At 30.4% G+C, this 21,041-nt stretch overlaps 6 protein-coding genes across 6 annotated transcripts in view; 3 read left to right on the top strand and 3 right to left on the bottom strand.

The window, feature by feature from the left end:
- LOC128966074 (sterol regulatory element-binding protein cleavage-activating protein-like) overlaps positions 1-21,041 on the top strand; it is a 161,660-nt gene that overhangs the window by 65,134 nt on the left and 75,485 nt on the right. The gene's annotated exons all lie outside the window — the stretch shown is intronic.
- LOC128966083 (probable ATP-dependent RNA helicase DDX17) lies at positions 2,653-5,583 on the bottom strand. Its single transcript, XM_054312897.1, has 3 exons — positions 4,260-5,583; positions 4,133-4,192; positions 2,653-3,331 (listed from the first exon to the last, which is right to left on the bottom strand). The coding sequence occupies exons 1-3, from the start codon at positions 5,347-5,349 to the stop codon at positions 2,916-2,918; spliced, it is 1,566 nt and encodes a 521-aa protein (XP_054168872.1). The 5' UTR covers positions 5,350-5,583; the 3' UTR covers positions 2,653-2,915.
- LOC128966142 (aminoacyl tRNA synthase complex-interacting multifunctional protein 1-like) lies at positions 6,257-8,646 on the top strand. Its single transcript, XM_054312960.1, has 3 exons — positions 6,257-7,220; positions 7,283-7,461; positions 8,594-8,646. The coding sequence occupies exons 1-2, from the start codon at positions 6,344-6,346 to the stop codon at positions 7,447-7,449; spliced, it is 1,044 nt and encodes a 347-aa protein (XP_054168935.1). The 5' UTR covers positions 6,257-6,343; the 3' UTR covers positions 7,450-7,461; positions 8,594-8,646.
- On the bottom strand, positions 8,574-17,394 carry LOC128966048 (patronin-like). Its single transcript, XM_054312854.1, has 7 exons — positions 16,866-17,394; positions 15,334-15,398; positions 15,193-15,242; positions 12,714-13,025; positions 9,032-12,571; positions 8,807-8,970; positions 8,574-8,703 (listed from the first exon to the last, which is right to left on the bottom strand). The coding sequence occupies exons 3-7, from the start codon at positions 15,205-15,207 to the stop codon at positions 8,574-8,576; spliced, it is 4,161 nt and encodes a 1,386-aa protein (XP_054168829.1). The 5' UTR covers positions 15,208-15,242; positions 15,334-15,398; positions 16,866-17,394.
- On the top strand, positions 17,604-18,605 carry LOC128966186 (stromal cell-derived factor 2-like). Its single transcript, XM_054313005.1, has 2 exons — positions 17,604-18,239; positions 18,310-18,605. The coding sequence occupies exons 1-2, from the start codon at positions 17,749-17,751 to the stop codon at positions 18,482-18,484; spliced, it is 666 nt and encodes a 221-aa protein (XP_054168980.1). The 5' UTR covers positions 17,604-17,748; the 3' UTR covers positions 18,485-18,605.
- LOC128965122 (KAT8 regulatory NSL complex subunit 3-like) lies at positions 18,653-21,038 on the bottom strand. Its single transcript, XM_054311779.1, has 4 exons — positions 20,182-21,038; positions 20,003-20,116; positions 19,563-19,928; positions 18,653-19,498 (listed from the first exon to the last, which is right to left on the bottom strand). The coding sequence occupies exons 1-4, from the start codon at positions 20,851-20,853 to the stop codon at positions 18,653-18,655; spliced, it is 1,998 nt and encodes a 665-aa protein (XP_054167754.1). The 5' UTR covers positions 20,854-21,038.

The raw sequence follows: 21,041 nt of genomic DNA, 5'->3' as shown, positions 1-21,041 counted from the left end.
AATAATTTTTAAAATCAAATATTAATTTATTTATAAACTAATCATTTTAACAAATTGTTACAAAAAATATATATAAACTGTTTTGTATAAATAAATAAAACAATTGTTAGTTAATATAAATTTTACAATTATTTATATTTTAATTATATTTAAACTAATAAAATATTGTTATTTTATCTTAAATTGATTATTTATATAATATTAAATTAATTTCTAAATTTTACATATTAAGATAAATAAATTTATTATTTTTATTAATCTAACATTTATTATTATAAATTATCATTTGAAAATTTGATAGATTTAGTGTCAAAATATAATCTCATTATATTTTTAAATAATATACAACAAATTGTTTAATAAATATAATATTTACTGTATAGACAGTACAAAATTATTAAATAATAACTATTATTCTTAAATGTTAAATACAATTTGAATATATTGTAATGTATTAGCAGTTAAAATGAGAGCTAATTTATATTACAATTTTTTATCACTTTTTTCTATTACATCAAAAATTCAATACAAATTTTATTATAAATACAAATAATTTATAATTTGCCGCAAACTATAACTCATTTTCGGCTTTTTCTAAGAGTTAACTCATTAAATATGTAAAACACTATTTTGGTTAATAGTCTTACATTACATGTGTGCTAATAATAATAATAATAATAATAATAATAATAATGAGTTTTAAAGATAAAAAATCAAATAAATATCTTATTTAAGGTTTAGTGGCGAAAAAATTTCCAACTTAATTTAACTGACACTATAAAATGTATATTAAACTTTAACTAAATTTAAATATTTTATGAAAATAATTTGCTATTGATGTTTAATTTAACATTGAATTTAATAGTAATTAATAGTGATTAGTAATGTATGAATTTTTTCTAAAACAATTATTTTTTTAAATATATATATATAGTTATTTCAATAAAATGTTATGACTATCCGTTATTAAATCATACATTAGATTTAAAAATATAATTGAAAAATCGAGAATATTTATTTTCATAAAAACAAAATATTTTGTTAATGCAAATCATATTCAATTAATTAAAATTTAACTCAACAACTAAAATAACTTTTTCTTTTTTAAATAAAATCTATTAATAAGATTATAATTGAAAAAAACTTTAAATTTAATAGATTTTTTGAGTATTAAAAAGAAAACTTAAAAAAATAAAATTATTTTAAACTAATATAATCTCAAGTGATTATTTAATTCAATTTAATGTTAATTAATATTATATTATATTAATATATAAAAAATTATTCASTAATTATTTTTCATTTTTCTAGTAATTATAATCGCAATTGTAAAATACATTTATCATAACTAAACTATCTATAGGCGGTGGCAGGAAAAGCTTATTTTTTAAACTAATATTTTACGCTATTATTTGCTAAATTTACACATTATAAATTATATATTAATTAGTAATAGTTTATATGTGCATGATCATATTTTCTATAAGTTTTTTATAATGTTTAATAAACTACTGTTATCTATTATTTAATTAAGCTTTTCCTGCCAACACATATACATTAGTGATTATAATTAATATTGAGTTCATTGATGGAGTTTATCACATAAATGATTGCTTATTTAATATTTATATAACAATCTCATGTACTAAATATTTATTGATAATTATCACTGAATTGAGTTAAACATATTCCTCCAAAACAAAAAATCAGTCGTCTTTGTGGTAACAGTGCTATTGAAGCAAAAGTTTTCTTTTGATATCTATATTAACAATTGTTCACAAATTTATTGGTGATAGTGATAGCAATATACTGTATTATAACAGCTATGATTGACATATTATATATTACTTGTTTACTACTGTACAGTAATATTCACTACTCTATTAAAAACACATAGAAATGATTATTAAGTTTTAATTCATGAAAACTTTCTGTTTAATTACTTTTCATTTATTGTTACTATTCTATAGATTAAAGCGTTTAGTTTTATAAATATTCAAAACATCGGAACATATACAGAGAGAGAGAGAGAGAGAGAGAGAGAGAGAGAGAGAGAGAGAGAGAGAGAGAGAGAGAGAGAGAGAGAGAGAGATAGAGAGAGAGAAAGAGAGAGAGAGAGAGAGAGAGAGAGGTGTMTTAAATATTAGATCCTATTTGAGAGYCAATTAAGAATAGACGCCAATTCTATACAAATAATATATTTCCTTTAATTGAAACCCAAACACCCAAACGGATCCATTAGATGTTGAAGAAGACATATTTGGACAATCGAGTGGCCATCAAATTCATATAAAATGTACCATTAGTTTGGCGATCGGCTAATCATTCAATAGTTGTTATAAGAGACGAGTGTTTGAATCTTTTAGAAGACTTCAAATTGTCGTTTCATTGGTTATTCTGTTACAATATGTTTAAGTGATAGCAAACAATGTTTATTACAATTTTTACTAATGAATGAATTATTAAAATAAATTTTTTAGAAACAAAATGGTATTTATTTAAGATTTGTTTAAATATACATTTATTGGTTAACATAAATGGAAAATGTTTTAATATTTATAAGTATAACATCACTATTATTCAATTCACAAAATTTTTTAGTTTCATTTAATATTTGGCATAATATTATAATTTACTAAATCAATAATTTAAAGATACATTCAACTAAAAATGCCGGATAAGGCTCTTAAAGAGCAAGTAATTGTATAATTCAATTAAAATAATTAAGAAAATAAATCTTAAATGACAACAAAAAATACTTTTTTATCAATTATTTAAATAATGAGAATGAAAATTAAAAACTAATGCCAAAATCAATACCAATCTGTTTGATTCAAAAATTGAGAAATTGATTAATATATCAAACAATTGGTTATGATTTAAGCGGATCTTATAGTTATAAACAATAGTGAGCCCTATCGTCGTCGATCTCTATTGAAATCTCCTCTTTGCTGTCTCTTAGCTGTTGGTCCATCGTTGTGATCGTCAAATTTACGTTTAATAGCTCCTCCATTCATACCGCCTCCTCTATGCATTCTACCTGCACCACCACCACCGCCTCCACGACCACCTCCGCCACCATAACGACGTCTCCTATCTTTTCCCATATACCTCGACTGTTGCATTAAGTCATAGAGTTTAGGCTCAACTGTTTGTTGCGCTTCTCTTAAAACTTCAATCAACTCTTTAGCCTGTTTTGCATTTTCTGATGTAAAGAATGTATAAGCCGTTCCCTTTCGATCTCTACGACCAGTTCGACCAATTCGATGAACATAATCCTCACCAGAATTTGGGTAATCATAATTGATTACATACTTTATGTCATCCACATCTGTAGCGGCAGTCATACAGTTAGTATCATTCATATTATAATTAAATTGAGCTTAAAATACAATCAATTATTAATTATAAAACAATTTTCAATTGTTAGCTAATTAGCCTAAAAAAGTAATACAAATAAAAACTAATAATAATGACCAATAAATCTTACAAAAAATAGTTTTGAGAGCCATTAACTAATACCACTTATAACATAATAATTAATTCACAGTATTTTACCGATCATTTCAATTGAAAGGCAGGTTTTGAGTGCATTGGTTCGCATCCAGGCATGAGTTATGTTGACATTTGAGTAGTCATCACAAGTTCAGGTCCTCTCAATTTTTCACTGCTGGTCAGTGTTGGAGGACATGACGTGTGGACAGATAGTAGAGGCACCACAATAATAGAGCCAAAATATACAGTAGTATATCATTTTTCGACTCCATTAATATCTTCAGTGCCTCTGTTTAAGGATAAAAACAAAAGAAATAACAGTTAATACACATCAGCACAGGTATCATAAGAGCGCCATTGCGTTAACTGTATATCATATTATCCTAATTTTTACATTTCATGCCATTTTATTACATTTATAAACAGTCCAATGAATTGCAATTTACTTCATTATCAATCATAATATTAAAATCACAATTCAGGACATCTATTATGATGACTGTCAGTCACCGGTTTGAATGATCCGGTGATATAACAACATGTATGTCATACAAACCCAGATGCGATTGACTCTCATTTCAATTTGAGTCTTCAGTTCTTACAATGCAATCAAAATACATCAAAACAGATCACTTACCCAATCCACGTGCGGCCACATCTGTGGCAACCAGTATTGGTTTGCGACCAGATTTGAAGTCTACCAATAAAAAAGACAATACATTAGTTACATATGTTGTTAGTTATAGAAAATGGTTAATAAATACCTTTGAGAACCCAATCCCTTTCGAATTGTGGTTTATCCCCGTGAATACAGGCCGATGGCCAACCACCGCGAGTCAGTTCGCCGTCCAACTCATTTACCTTACGTTTTGTTTCAGCAAAAATTATAGTCTTGTTGTCGCGAGAATCGGGTCTTATATTCTTTAATAATTCAAAGAGTTTGCTCTTTTTGTCAAACTCTTCGCATACTTCCACGTGTTGTTTAATATTCTTATTGGCAGACAATTCGGTTCCGCCGACATTGATCTGAATGTAGTCATTCATGTACTGCGTGGCCAACTCACGCACCTCTTTAGGCCACGTGGCCGACCACATCAGCGTTTGTCGTTCGCGCGGTAAATAAGATAGAATTCTCTTGAGTTGCGGTTCAAAACCCATGTCAAGCATACGGTCGGCTTCATCGAGGACTAAGTAATTCACTTCTCGGATATCAAGCGCACGACTCTCAAGAAAATCATTCAGACGACCGGGCGTTGCAATTATGATTTGAGGATTCATTTCTCGCAATTGTCTCAATTGTGGTCCTCGAGAGGCACCGCCATAAAGACAGACATTGTTAGCAAACCTATATCGACGAACCACTTCTTGTATTTGTTGAGCCAATTCACGTGTCGGCGCCAATATCAGACATTTCGGTAACTTTTGCGGCCGCTCTCTCATTATCTTAATAAACGCTGGCATCACATAACACAACGTCTTACCGGATCCGGTCTGCGCCACACCGACTAAATCTCGACCCGTCAGTGCTATCGGCCACGACTGGCACTGGATTGGTGTCGGAGAAGTAAAGCTATCGGCAGCCAATGCTTCGGCTATACGTTGTGGCCATTTGTATGACTCCATTGACATTATAGGAAGTGGTGCTTCTCTACCGTGGACTGTGATGTCATACTTCCTCCAGAACTCTTTGGCGTCAATCTTGGGATCGACGTATAGATTCAGACCATTAGTGCCGTTCAAACCGTTCACTAAGCCGTACGGCGTATGGTCTGAATTGTTGGTCTCAGTTAACGTCGTCTGAGATGTATAACCATTTGTGTATCCATTCGTATGATTGTATGTTTCGTAAGACATAATCGTAGACTGTTTTGGATCAGTTCAGGTGATTATCAATCAATAGATTTTGAATCAAAATATCAAACAATTAAATGAAATGTGATTTCAATTCAATTAAACGTTTCGTAAAAAATGGGAAAAAACATGAATTCAATACTAAACTCAATACTCAAATAATTCAATGACAACCCTATAGACTATAGGCTATAGTAATGAACACTAACTGTAATATTAAGCAAAGCATAAGTAAATGTATTGTAAATCGGATTGTCCTTCAAATGTATTACTCAAATGTAATGAACATCCGTTTCCATACATCTATGACATCACATCCAAGAGAGCACTCATTATATATACAATTAATTAATACATTTTGAATATAATATTTCCATTAAATTAATTTAAAAATTACTTGTTTTTTGTTAAAATTTATATTAAATTATTAAATAATTTTATCATTAAAAAGATGATAGTGTCATATAAGTYCAGTTAATCACGTATTTTATGACTATATAGTATAAAGTAAAGTATTATAAATTTTATGCTTTACTGTACTTTTATATGACATTTAATAAAAGCTGATGTAAACAACAAAATATATAATAAAAAGGATATAATATTATACTTATTTAGAATAGTTTTTTAGACCTTTTTTATAAACTAATAAGATTTTTATATTACTAGTAGTGACCTATAGTATCAATAAATAAACTTTTTTAAAGTTATAAAATCAATATTATATAATATTATGATATAAAATGTATAAATAATCAATTAAAGTATACTAAAGTGATAAATGAGTTAATAAATGGTTAAATGTTAACAATTAATTAAATTATTATAAATTAATATTATATTTATATTTTAAATAATAATAATCACATGTTTTTCAATTACTGTTCATAAATAATGTGACAAATAGTTACATATTTTGCGATAACTTTTATACAAACATATCATCGAATCGCTGACACGTTTGGTAATAGTATTAGTGAACGATATTGTTATGTAAATGATATCAAAGTTAAAGTTATCATCAATTTTGTGGTCAACTTTCAGATTCAAACAACACATCCAAAGACATTCAAAGACATTGACTAACGTTTGTTGGCCACCAATGGATGAAATAATTACTGAAATCAATGCCAATCACATCCAGATATCGAACAAAATTACCGATTTAGAGGCCAAGATTGCGGCCAAAGAAGCGGATAATGTATTGAAACCACAGAAACAGGTCATCACTGAAGAACAGATCCAACGAGAGAGACAACGACTGATCAATGAAAACAATGGTTTGAAAGAAGAAGTGCAACGATTGGTCACAGAATTAAATGAATTGGARGCCAAACGCGATCCCAATTTAACAGATGTTTTTAAAACATCAAACACTAACTCAACAAATAATTCAGAGATCAATCAAACGACTGTATCAACCAATGAGACAACGACTACAAAGACAAGTGATGATCAAAAACAACCGCAAAAGTCGGAGAAGAAACCGAAGAAAGAGCCAAAAACTAATGCAAACAAACCTAAGGAGTCATCCGATGATAATAAACCTCTTGACGTTTCGAGACTTGATCTAAGAGTTGGCCGTATATTAACCGCAAAAAAACATCCCGACGCCGATGCGCTATATCTGGAAGAGATTGATTGCGGTGAGGAAAAGCCTCGAACAGTTGTGTCCGGTTTAGTACGTTTCGTGCCATTAGAAGAAATGCAGAACCGATTGGTAATAGTCTTATGTAATCTTAAACCGGCAAAAATGCGTGGAATCACTTCCGAAGCTATGGTAATGTGTGCCTCGACTCCCGAAGCCGTAGAAATATTGTCTCCTCCCGAAGGATCGGTTCCGGGAGATCGTGTGGTCTTTGATAAATATCCCGGTATTTAATGCTTTTTAAGTTTGTTTAACATTTGTTTAACTTTTATTTAATGATATCTTAAGGAACACCTGATTCACAATTAAATCCGAAAAAGAAAATCTGGGAACAGATCGCACCCGACTTGAAGACCAACTCTGAATGTGTGGCCACTTATAAGGACGAACCGTTCAAAATTGAGTCCAAAGGTTTAATTACTTCCAAATCGTTGGCCAACGTAGCGGTCAAATAATATCTACAGTTTGTATGTTTTAGTTTAAATAAATATAATTCACCAAAAAATCAACTCAAAACAAACTTTTATTTATATATATTCAATATAAACAAAATTATTAATAATTAAATTAAATACAAATTTTACTAAATTTCTTATTAAAACGATTAGAAATAATGAGATTGAAAAATAGTGATTGATGTGAATGTAATTGAATTGAATTTAATGGCACAGAATTTCAATAAAAAATTTTAGATTAAAATAAAGTTAAGAAAAAAGTTAAATAAGATAACTGGTAATAGAAATTGTTATAGTTTTACATTTTATTTAAAATGAAATCAGTTTTAGAAACTAATTTCAAATCAATTTACAATATTTAATACTTTTATATAAGTAACATAAAATTTGAATAGTTGTTAAAAAATTTTAAAAAACATTTCGACAAAAAATATTACGATATCTATATTGTTAATAAGTTAATTAAATAAATTTTAAATATTATGATAATATAAATTTATATATATATATACAAATTATGCCAATTAAAAGTTTATATTTGAGTAATATCAATTACTGTCAACTTTAAGCAAGGTAACTTAGTATAAAGTTACAATATATTAGGTAAGTTATATACAGTACCTTGCTAAAGCATTACATAATACTCAAATTTAAACTTTTAAGTGGCATAAACTGTATGTATTAAGCATCACATCGTTTGAATGCAAAAAGCATTTATCAAATATTAGGCACATATTTTCACTTTCATAAAACACATCTAAATTATTACTGATCTCATTACTAATTGAATCTCAATAATAGCGCGGAATGTTAAACATAAAACTGATGCAAATAATAATTGTTTGCATATTTAAAAATTGGCTAAATATATATACAATACTTTTAAAAAATGTTTTTTTTTGTATAATAAGTAGTGAAAAAGAAAGCTTTAAATGAAAACAATAAATTTACCATAAGATTGAGATAATATAAACTATATGCTTATAGTGTATAATAATTCAATGTTAATATTATGGTAGTTTTAATATTTCTATAATTTATAACAAAAAAATATTTATAATTCAATTTTTAGATATTTAAAAAAATTAATTCTGATTATTATTTTTTAGTACAATTATATTTAACTACAAATAATCTTTTTTAGGTATAACCTTTTTGCCGGTCCATAAATTATTATGTATAATGAATGCATCTATAGTTACGCTAAGATGTTTGGTTTGAATTGTGGCAAAACTTTTACTTCCAGAGTTATATCTAAATTTCATAATAATAACAAATAAATAAAACAATTAACATTTTTTTAATTAAAAACATTTGTTTACTAAATCTTTATAAAATATATTAATTAATGACTAACTTATAAAATTTATCGATGACTTCATTTGTGACAATTTTAGGACCCGTACCATAAAGTTTAATGACTTCTTCCCGATCGGGATTATAGGTATAAACTGCTCTAAACTGAAGGCCCGCATTTCGAAATAATATCAAATAGTGTTTGCTGTCCGACGAGTTAATACTCTATTTATTAATAAAACAAAATAATTAAAACAATTATTTAAATTAATATATCGATTCATACCTCTGACACTTTCCTTTTGGTCTCAGCATTGACAGCACCGGCCAACACAACATTGATTGCATTTAATATCAAAGTTTTATTAGACTTCTGACTGGGTTTGACAAACAGTTTAGGGCCCGTGTATTCAGCGTATACAGAGCCGGCATCAGACGCTCCATCACTAGGAGGACCCCTAAATCTGGAGAACATATATGGAGGAACATTTGAGCCATTTGTGGGCGAAGACACAAATGCAGAACTCTTTGCAGACATGGCTGAGTCTGGTCGAGACATATTGTTGTGGGAAGACATGAGAATACACGCGTCGGTGTCATCGACAACACGTGATTTGTTGCAGTCGAGTGATGTGTAATCTTGAATGTTAGTGGCGGACACATGCAGTGACTTTGGACGTGGCTTTTGGAAAAGCCTTTGTCGCGGCGGTCTATTTAATACTAAAGTACTATTACTGCGAACCGAATCCTTGGATGACACGCCTCCGCCGTTCTTTTCTGCTTCTTCTGTGGCCTTTCGTTGTCTATATTGTTCGAGAATGAACTGTCTTTTTATGCGTTCTTCTTCTCTCTTTCTCTCAGAGTTTTCCAATCGTATTCTCTCGTCTTCTCGCTTTTTGGCCATATTTTGTTCCCTCTTAGCTCTATCTGATTCTTGTTGTTCTCTTCTTTTAAGTGACTGCAACATAATTGCCTCTTTCTTTTTGACCATTTCTTGTTCACTGCTTAGGTCCTGACGGACTAAGTCTGGGCCGATAACAAAGCCAACTCCTGGTGACACTGAATTGACACTCGACTGTTGGTGTTTTGGTTGTACTGAAGTCGAAACATTTTGATCATCACTTGTCTGTCCATTGACCGAATTGTTGACTGTTTGGCCGTTGGCTTCAAAGATAGTATTGTTTGTTGATTTAAGTTCTCGTCTAATTTGTTGCTGTTGTTTGACATGTTTTGGTTTGAGTCCCGGTTTAGCCGGCTTTGGCTTTTGAGTGTCGCTATCAAATGATATGAAAAACGCTTCTTTAGGATTAAAGGCATTATCGCCGGCCAATGAATCAGTTTCTTTTGCAGTCGAATTACTCGATGAACTCTTATTACTTTTATCGTAGTTATTGAAGCCTTCATCTGAGTACTCACTGGTCACTGAACGAGCCGGTGATGTGTGTTGTAAAAAGTCAGGCGATTTGTTTCGTTTACTTTGTTTATTCACACGAAAGGTTTGGCCAATCATTGGTTTTGGAGCAGAGGCTTGGGTTAAGAAAACATTTTGTTGTTGTTGTTGTTGTTGTACAAACTCATCCAACATTTGTTGTGAAGATATAGAAGAAACAGATGAAACACTTATGGGCACTGATGTCATGGGAACTGTTGTCGAGTTCATATAAAATCCTGTATTATGTTGTTGTAAGGTATTTGTTGTCGGAATATAATATGTTTGTGATGTCGAGTACGGTTGTATCGGGTTTGGCATATTCTGGTGATTCAACATCTGGCTATTCATTACTTGAATTTGTTGATTCATATATTCCGGTGCAATCATCTGATGGTTAACCATATGTGGTGTATGTAACTGACGATTCATCTGATCTGAGTTCATCATATGATTCTGATTCTGAAGCATCTGATTGTGATTAACCATTTGCTGACTCATAAAGTCTTGTTGTGTTAATATATGATGATTTTGTAGCACATTTGAAGGCATTGGTTGATTAGGCACCTCTTGACTACCATTTTTATGAACAACCCTAAGAAAGGCCTCTTTGCCGATATTTTGTCGACTATTTTTCCATTCTTCTTCAGCGGTCAGTCTTTCGTGTTCAATCTTTCGGCGCTTCTCTTCTAATTTGAGTCGTATGTTATGAACCTGTGATGCGATGTCAGAGTCACATGAGTTAGTCTTAGTGGGCGAATCAGGAATAGACTGGACTTCATTTTCATCTAACAACGAATCTATTGAATCACTTTTATTGAGTTGTTGTAAGTTTTGTCTTGAATTATATGTATCTAAAAGACTTTTATATTCACTATTGTTATCGTTTTCCTTCAAATAAAATGGTTGGTCACCACTAACTGACATATTTTCAACCGAATTATTAGATAAATTAGTTTTTCTAAATGTATTATTGTTTGAAGTGTTTTGTATGGATTTATTAGTCACAGATGGCAAACAGCTATTACTATTGTTATTCATTGTTTTATCACTTTTATTCATATAAGCAATATTAATGATCGGTTCCGTGTCTGGAGAAGATGGTAAGTGTTTTGAATTTAATTTGTTAAATGTACTCGTATTCACTTTGTTGGTATCAGATTGTTGTTGTTGTTGTTGTTGTAGCGGTAGTGGCGGAGAATCTGTTCCCAACACTATAGACGACTGCATTAAATTTTGTTGGCTTTTGTTCAAAGTTCTGTTGATTGTTGTTGTATTTGGTCGTCTAGTTGTTGTTGAAGTGGTGTTTTGAGCTAACTGTGTATAATAGTCAGTCAATTGTGAGGAGGATTTATCATTAATTTCGTGGTTGTTGTAGTCATTGCTTGATTTTTGTGGTGAACCTGAAAGATGAACATCACTTTCATCAGAGTTACTATCCTTTTGATAGATATTGTTGTTAACATAAGGATTGATAGATTTGGGTCCCATTTGAAGTGGCATTTTGTTGACATTCCTTTCATTGATCATAACTATTTCAGGTGAGGCCTCGTTTTCGGTTTTAAAGTCAATTGTGGAGAAATAACGAGTTAGCTCTTCGTCCTCATCGGAAGGTTGTTGTTGTGATGAAAGACCTTTTTGGTGGTTCGCAAGCTTTGCATTTGAGTTGAGACGACGAGGCGGTCGAGTGGGTGGAGAACCATTGATCGGTTGCTGATAAACTTGATGGTCGGCCCACGACGAGTGCTGCAATGACATGGCCTTCATTTCAGCGGGTGTCGGCAATTCGGGATAATGCAGATAATTGTTTGCTTCTCCGTCCACCTGATCAATGCTCGAATTCAAACCGGGCTGTCGGACACACTCAGCCGGTCTTATTTCAAAGAAAAATAACAAATCGGCGATAAAGGCTAACACATTCGTATGAATAGTCTCGTGAAGGAACAGTATGTCTTCGATTGTTAAAAAACAACAATCAAATGGAAGTTTCTCTTCACAAAAATATTGAATCAATTGGATGTTATATATGGAGTCTTCATCATACATGTCGACACTTATACAGATATCTTGCCATTTGAGATGACCCGGACAGTAAAAGCTAAGTAGCGCTGCCAATGCACAGCCGTCACTCAAATCCATCAAATCGGTGACCATATGAAGTGGAGGAACTGAATCATCACGTGTTTCGGGATTTGCGGCTAATTCAGATTGCATTGTTTGCTTTAATCGGGCGCAACATTTGTTTATCCAAAATATGGCCACTTCTTCTAAATCATCAGGTATTTCGTCTTCTTCTAAATACGAAAACCTGGCCACGACTTCGGCTACCTTATCGGGAATTAACACTTCTTTTATGTATAATGTCATTATGGCTTCAATTATAACCATATGAGCGCTCTATAAAAATAACAAAATGTAATAAATATTAAACATAAATATATTGTAATTTATTAAAGAATAAAAAACAATAAAATAAATAAAAAGCTCAACCATTTGTCATATATATAATAAGTTTTCAATTAAGTGCATAAATTTATACCATTTTAATGGGAGCGGTCTGTATGAGAACCGTTTCGGTTAATGATGTGTCGTTTGGCTCTACCATATAAACCCCTTTGCGCTGAAGTATTTGCATAATACCGAAATGATTCAAACAGTTATAATTGGGATCGGAGTAAATGTTGGCCAACGCCAGACAATAGAGCTCAGCGCTGGCCAATGATTGYGTGATTTGTGGTTTAAGTCTATCATTGTCTTCGTGGTCCTTATAGAAGGGTTCTCTCAGATCTGTTGGCATCTCATTGTTGTAAGCTTTGGATAAAAGCCATAATACCGATGCCCTCTGTTTTGCCTAAAATAGTTAACATTAAAAATAAAGAAATAAAGGTTAATAAAATAAATTTATATTTTTGTGTAAAAATTAGGATTGAGTTCAATTAACTCATTAACTAACTTATTAATTATTTATACTGTATATTAAAACGTATAAAAATAATSTGTAAGAAAATCATAAATAATAAAATTATTATTAATAATACTAATAAATTAATCTAAATAATCTTTTACCAAATCAAGCACTGCATCCAAATCCATAATTAAAACATAAAAACCCAAATTCACTAAACAATAATCACTTTATCAGTTAATGCAAACAAATAAATAGCAAAATTTAATTCAAACAAAATATTAATGATTTGATTAATAAATTCTAGAATATTGTCCATTCATTAAATAAATCATTGGAATTGAATGCCTTAAATGTAATGATAGTTAACTAAAATAGMAAAAATCAGACGCAAAACACTAAACATAAATAAAAATAAGTGTAACTCCTTTTGTGCCTAAAGTTACTTATTTTTGTTATTAAACTTCACAATAAAAATAACAAATGACAGATATCTGATAAATGCTAATTATATTTCATTAAATTTTTTTATACATTAAAGATTAGCTATAAAAGCAACAAAAATGACAAAACCAAGTGCTTCAATAATTTTGTTGAGGTGTTGACCCATTTTAGGCAAAATTTATTAATATTTAAAATAACACACAACTATGGCACTCAAGGCTTAACGCTTTTTAATAAGAAAACAATCAATTTTACTAATAAATATATACTTTCAATAAAATTAATTATAATTACTCGCCGTGTTTAATAAAATACAAATAGTGTAATAGTTTATGACAAACTAATTTATAATATATTCAATTATATGAGAACCTCCACTAACAGGAAATATAATATTTGTCATACACTTTAACTTATAGTCTATAAGATACACCAATTGAATTGTTAGATAAGTTAAAACATTTAAGTCATTATAGCGTTAAACTGTAAAGACATATAAGAAAAAGTTTATTTATTTTTGGATTCATAACAATGACAGATAGATAGAGTATTTCATAAACTGAGAGGAAAATATATTGTTTTATAAATTGTTATAACATGTTATAACTAAATAATTCAAAATAATAAGTGAAAACAACCGATAAAACTTTTTTCTGATAACTCACATCAAACTGATTGGATGACAATTTCATTGCATAAAACTATAAATATGTAATAATACCGGTATGTATTGCATAAGTATTGTGCAGTACTATATATTTTAGTGAATATATATAATTTAAATTCTTTATTAATTATTAAGTTGTAATTAAAATTTAATATTAAAGTTAATATTTTGAAAATAATTATAATTTTGCTAAAAAATTACATGTATCATTCATTGCAATTGTTAAATATTTGTAATGATGTGCAAAATAAATTCAATTTAATAGTTATGTTAATATCATTACTGGGAGTGTTTGAAAGCTGTTAACTAATAATGCATTGGGTTATGGATTAGGTATTATTATCATAAAGACCTTAAAGTCTTCAATGGTAATAATAAATGATATTTTTTTTAATATACATACAAATACAATATTTGCATAAATATGTTAAAAATTCGTTCAAATTATAGCCTTTTGTGGCAAAAATCATTATCAAAATTATAGTGTCGACAGTGAAAGCACGGGTAGAGTTAAGATTAGAGGCTATAACTCCTACTTTATGAGACCAAAACTTATCACAAGTACACAACATTTAATGTTTTTATTAATTTTATAAAAATATTTTTCATATAATCTTTATAAGAGTTTCTATAAAAATATATATACTTTAAAATAATCCTTAAATTTGAAGTACAGTTCGATTAACTCTTATCTGAAAACCATTAATAAAATATTATTATTAAAATATAGAAAATAAACAAAATTTGGACTAAATTATATTTCATCAAATTTTAGTTATACTCTTTGTTAACACAAATAGATAAAAGTTTTGATTGCTATCACGTAATGTTTTGGGCACCTGTTTATATGCGTTGGTGTCCAACCCAATGTCAAAACTCGTATTTGAATGCATGTATGGGGACCTACTTTCATGTAATAGTAGTCATAACAAACTCTATATTCCCCTTATTAGGCAAAACATAAATATTGATTTCTAATTAAATAAATAATACTTAACATACCTTAATGGTAGTCATTGTTGTCTTCACTGTTGTCTTTAATGATGTTTTCACTACAAATAAAAAGTTAATTTAATATAAAATTAGTTATTCAATAATAATAATAATAATAATAATAAAAGTTAAAATTAGTGTTAAACTTACGTTTAAACAAGGGATGAGTAGTCGTCTCCTTTCGTTGTCCTAATTGACGACCAATTGGTTTAGCGCTAAAAGTTATCATAATTTTATTAATAATAATGAACTAGGTCAATCCCGGTTAACTTTTTCAAGTTTACATATAAAAAATACAATTTTTTCGAATAATATATATTAAAGTTTATATACATAATATTTATCATTAATAAGACCTGTTTCACACTAGTCTAGTTTCTAGTCATTTATGATGAGCTAATAACAAATACAGTATTTATATATATATATAATTGTTAATTTTTTTATACTTTTACATAAGGATTAAGATAATAAAGAAAAAGATAAGCAATTTTTGTTTTATGCAATATAACCAAACCTACACCTTAACTTAACCTTACCTTATGCTAACCTAACCTTAAACTACATATCCTCACTTAACATACCCAACCACCCACCCACCCCAAACTAAACCAAATAAAATAAAATAGCACCTATTTATTACAAAATATATTTTATATAAAACTTCTTTAACTACTGTTAAAAATGTGCAAAATATTTTATATTAATTTATTATTTCATTGTAAATTTGCGTGATCTACACATAAGGCCATAAAGCATTCAAAATATGTTTATAGCATTACAAAATATAGTGCGGTATTAATACTTATAACTTATATAAAATATGTTATAAAATTAACCCATAAACAATAAATACAAACATTTTGCTATTTTTTAAATAAAAAAACTAAATATTTTTAATAAGATATCAAATCAACATTAATCTCAATTAATTTATGATATGCTTGTCTTACCATTCATTTGAATAGATAAACAAATATGAGTAGCAAATCCAATGTAAATAAATTTAAATATTTAATGAATTAGATGATTGCTAATGAAAAACATAAGGATAACATATTTATTGAATAATTAATTATATTTAAGTGAAAAAATTACAGTAAAGCTTTTAAAGTAATGTTTTGGTCAACTTTTTGTATAACAACTTCAAATGTTTATCAATAGGAYAACAGTATAAGATTACTAATAAAATTTATCATAAGTTTTCATAAGTTTATTAAATTGAATCTATTTAAACAATACTGATTTTTTTTTAAAAAACAAAATCATAGTTGTAAAACATCAATATATCAAAAGTGCTATCAAACACTTCTACATTAAATGTGTTACAGTTTTTTATAAATATGATATATAAAAAAAGTTATTCAATAAATATGTTTAGCAAATCATTTTTGTTTCACATTTTCACTATTCATGACATTTGTGTTTTCAATTCAAATCAATAGAAAACACTGTATTTATAATTAATTTCGATAAATATATTAATATATCTTATTATATATAATATATTTACTAAAATACATATCAAAAAATATATATTCAATTCAATATCACGAGCGATAACTAAATAATTTTTTTCCTAAATATTCAATTCACTAAAAAACAATGGTTTCACGCGTAACACTATTTAATTATTTATTAATTAATAATAATCATTATTAACTAAAGTACATAACACTTACCATTATATGATAAATAAATGACAATTCATTAGATATTAATTATTATTTTCTTAATAATATGCGACCCATTGATAAATGTATTGTTGACTACATATGATATATCATATAAACACACAAATGTAATAACTATTAAAACTTATGGTATATTATGTCCACCAATAGGTTAACAATGGGATCACATATAATGTCAACAATTATTGCTTAACAATGTTGTCATTCATTGATTCAAAACATTACATCCAATTGTTATACGGCTTTAGTCCTAATTAACTACATATCATATGATTAAAAATATTCAAATTATTATTATTAGTTACCCAACAAAACATGACAACAAACTTCATTATTAATGGCTAACTATTATTGTAATCGTAAGACATGATCGCAATGTTTTGGATCAGTTTTGGTGATAATACTAATCACTCAAATAGTTATATGTTTTCACAAAAACAGTAATCAATTCAATGACTGAGTTCTCAATTCAATCAAACGTTTCGTAGAAATGTTGGGAAAATATCAACTCAATAGTCGACTCAATATAAGATAATTCAATGACAATCCTTAACAGTCAAAGTAAACACTTTATTCAAACACTATCCAAATGTATACATGTTTTTCTATATACTGTATAAATCTATAGTTAATCAAACAGTCCTTTAAATGTTTTCAATGACGTAATTCATTTGATTACCATATGATATATCGCCTACTTTTGATGTCATAGTAAATATAATAATATTAATACAACAATGCATTACAACTTGTATTAGTATTACATAGTTATATGACTGTAGTATTCATAGTAATAACAATAGTCAACAATATCGGCAAAAATCGGTATTTATTTTCAATTTTGATAAACAATTGATATATATATGAAATCATGAATTATCGTCAATACATACCGTTAGTCATATTATTTATATTATGCAATATATGGATGTGTTTATCGGCTAAATATTACTCGTATGTGACCTGCGGTTCGGTAATAAAGCTGTTGAACAGCAACTATAAGGTACGCCTGCACTCACACGATGTTAAGTACGGGTCGGGTAGCGGCCAACAGTCTGTGACGGGTACAGACACTCAGGAGGATGTTAACAGTTATTGGACAGTGCGGTCCAAGACTGAGCGCCAGTGTGTTCGTGGCGAACCATTTGAGTGCGGATCAGTCGTCCGATTGCAACACATGTCCACTAAGAAAAACCTTCACAGCCATCACTTTTCGTCACCGCTGTCCGGTAATCAAGAGGTCAGCGCTTTCGGCGACAAAAATGGCGACGGAGATACCGGTGACAACTGGACACTCGTCTGTAGCGGCGATTTCTGGGAACGAGAAAAGGACTTTCGGCTCAAACATGTGGACACAGAAATGTATTAATTTGATGACTGGAAATGATTTTACAACTATTATTGATTATTATCCTATTTTGCATTACCGTAGGTGGCTATCCATCTCTGGACACCAATACGGTCGTCCAATTCACGGTCAAATGGAGATCGTCGGCTCATCACATCCCGACAGTGCTAGCTATTGGAGAACAGTTGAAGGCGTTTACATGAAGCCATCTGAAGGCCAGAGCAACCATAAGAGTGATGTGGATCACGACGAGCTATAAGTGGATACAACTCTAGAATATTATATTAATTAGTCATTTAATTATAATTTCATTTTCTAAATTATTTTTAATTTATATTTTTATATACATATTTCACAATACAATAAAATATATGACTGTTTTGTTTTCAATGTTTTTTTTTATACAAAATGTTTATATTCTACAAATTTAAACATCCAATGATTTAGGGGCTCTTATTTGACGTCCAGTTCGTGTAGCGCTTTGACTGATAACAGTTGGCATTTCAGAAATACCATAACTAAGCCCATAATGTCTTTCAGTCTTAGGAGTTAAAGTTCCTTCTGTAGGAATGGGAGTCAGAGGAACCGATTCTGGGGTAATGTTTTGTTCGGGATTAGGTTTCGTAGTCTTTTCAGATAACATCTGAATAGCTGGTTCTGTAGGATGTGGTGGTAGTGGTGCAGCTGTACTAGTACTCGGTTTAAGTACCGGAGTATCAACTTTTATGGCTGGAGTTGGTTTTGCAGATGCAGATGCAGTGACAGGTGGTTCAGGTTTTTTATTTTCCGATGCATTAACTTTAATTGGTGTCTCTTTATTAGGTTTTTCAACTTTAGTAATATCCGATGATTTTGGCTTTTTTCTCGATCTACTTCTTGAATCGCGATCTTTATCTCGATTTGGTGGACGTCGTCTGGGTTTAGGCTTTGGAATAGCTGTCACACCTAACGGTGTCTTATTGGATGTATTTTTAGCCGAATTGCGTGATTGTGGGTATGACTGTGTGCTTGGATTGAGAGCACTGCTAACAAAATCATAGATTTCATCGGCAATACAGCGGTCGACCATTGCTTGTGTGATGCCTTCGAACTTCTTTTTATTGTTGGACACAGAAAGTCGATCATTAGCGCCGCCGACCACTACTAAACCCGTTTCTGTTTTAGTGATGCGCTCTCTAAAGTCTTCCATATCGTCGAGTGTTGCCATTGTTGAGTTCTGGCCGATGACAAACATTGTGGGAACTGTAGTCTCTAACAACGGGTCATCCAAATCCTAAATAAAAATAATAAATAAAATAAATAAACCGTAATTTTATCGGTAATTTATGAGGACTTACTCCTCGGAAACCATTGATTGCTGTCAATGGGAAACCCAAGCAAATGGTTGCATTAACATTTGATGCGTTGTCCAGTGCGCAGTGTGCGGCCACTAGTGAAGAGTGACCAAAGCCCACGAGTACSAGAGGTCGGCCCTCATTGAACGTAGACTTACACTCTTTAATCTTCTCGCGTACAGAATATCGGATCTCATTCATGAAGTCGTTCACTATTTCGTAAGGTCTCAATACAGCATTAATTGTTATGACTTTCCCCAATGAACCAAACAAATTGTGCCAATACTTCATACGCTGTGATGTCATCTGATGCGCCACTTGTGGWCCATTTGGTACAATGAGAAATAGTGGGCTTCCGTTTATGCGTTTCTTTAGTAATTTAAACACATTTCACAATGAGATTTAAATTTAGTTTATTTAATAATTATATTATTAATGATTACCGATTTATAGCTATTAAGCATTGATTGGATGGGATCACCGCTTATTGATTTTGTTGATCGCATTAATGCTTCATATTTYGACGGCACATAAAATTTGTCCATTAATGTTGGGATCTAATAGTAAAGAAATATAGCATATTTTATAGAATAAAATCATCACTCAATTAAATGAGACAAACCTTATTCCTCAAGATATTCATGGCCTCATGATATGGACCGAGAAATACTGGTCCTAAATATTCATTAAGTGTTGTGTTGAGCCATGAGATCTGATTGATGTCCCAACCGGTGGCCGCAAACAAGTACCGAAACTTAGTGGTCGTTCTCTCCATTAAATTCTTTTTGAGTATCACTTCATTCGGCAGAGAATCGTACGTAAGTCGTGTTAAACGATCCGAACTGAGAATATCGACGGCTTGAGTCCACAATTTGTTCATCTGTGGCGTCCAYCCTGTTTTCGTCGGTGTTGTCAAYTCATTGCTATTGAGATCTTCGGGAGTCAACATTTGAATTGTGCTCTTCGGCTTCAAGTCATTGGCCGACACAAATGGCGGCAATTTAACGGTGTCCACAGTTTCCACATCTATTGGTTGCATCAAATTCATATAAAGATATCTTTTAGCAAAATGTTTCGGGAAGTTCTTCATAAACAAAAATTTGGCCGCTTTTGCCCGGATCTGGCCGTCCGGGTGTCGATTCCACGGTTTGGCGTAATTGTGATCGGCGTCGACAACACTAAACCGTTTCTCTTGACCACTAAGACTATGCAGATATGTCTGAACCGATTGTGAATTCATATAGTGATGAATATTGTCTGCAAACGACGTGTCCATTGGTTCCGTACTCTTCATTGTCGATGTGTTTGTCGACAAAAAACTTGAATTTTGTGACCAATTGTTTGTCAGTCAATACTATTAATACAATACAACACCCGTTTGGAGACACACTATGACGGGTCGTTCATAAGCAACGTCAACATTGAATGTATTGCAGTAGTGATGGACTAATGTATTGAAGCCAATGGTTTGTATGGTTTGGT

This window comes from Oppia nitens, unplaced genomic scaffold (assembly GCF_028296485.1).
Source record: "Oppia nitens isolate AA-2021 unplaced genomic scaffold, nextdenovo-longstitch-racon4-pilon3 scaffold10_pilon_pilon_pilon, whole genome shotgun sequence".
Lineage (NCBI taxonomy): Eukaryota > Metazoa > Arthropoda > Arachnida > Sarcoptiformes > Oppiidae > Oppia > Oppia nitens.
This window is presented reverse-complemented; position numbering and strand designations above follow the sequence as displayed.

Excerpts from the sequence above, each read along its gene's own strand:
- LOC128966186 (XM_054313005.1), top strand. The coding sequence starts at position 17,749 with ATGAATTATCGTCAATACATACCGTTAGTCATATTATTTATATTATGC. Across the intron at positions 18,240-18,309 it reads AAACATGTGGACACAGAAAT|GTGGCTATCCATCTCTGGAC; the intron begins GTATTAATTTGA and ends GCATTACCGTAG.
- LOC128966083 (XM_054312897.1), bottom strand. The coding sequence starts at position 5,349 with ATGTCTTACGAAACATACAATCATACGAATGGATACACAAATGGTTAT. Across the intron at positions 4,193-4,259 it reads AAGGGATTGGGTTCTCAAAG|ACTTCAAATCTGGTCGCAAA; the intron begins GTATTTATTAAC and ends TTTTATTGGTAG. Across the intron at positions 3,332-4,132 it reads TGTGGCCGCACGTGGATTGG|ATGTGGATGACATAAAGTAT; the intron begins GTAAGTGATCTG and ends CTGCCGCTACAG.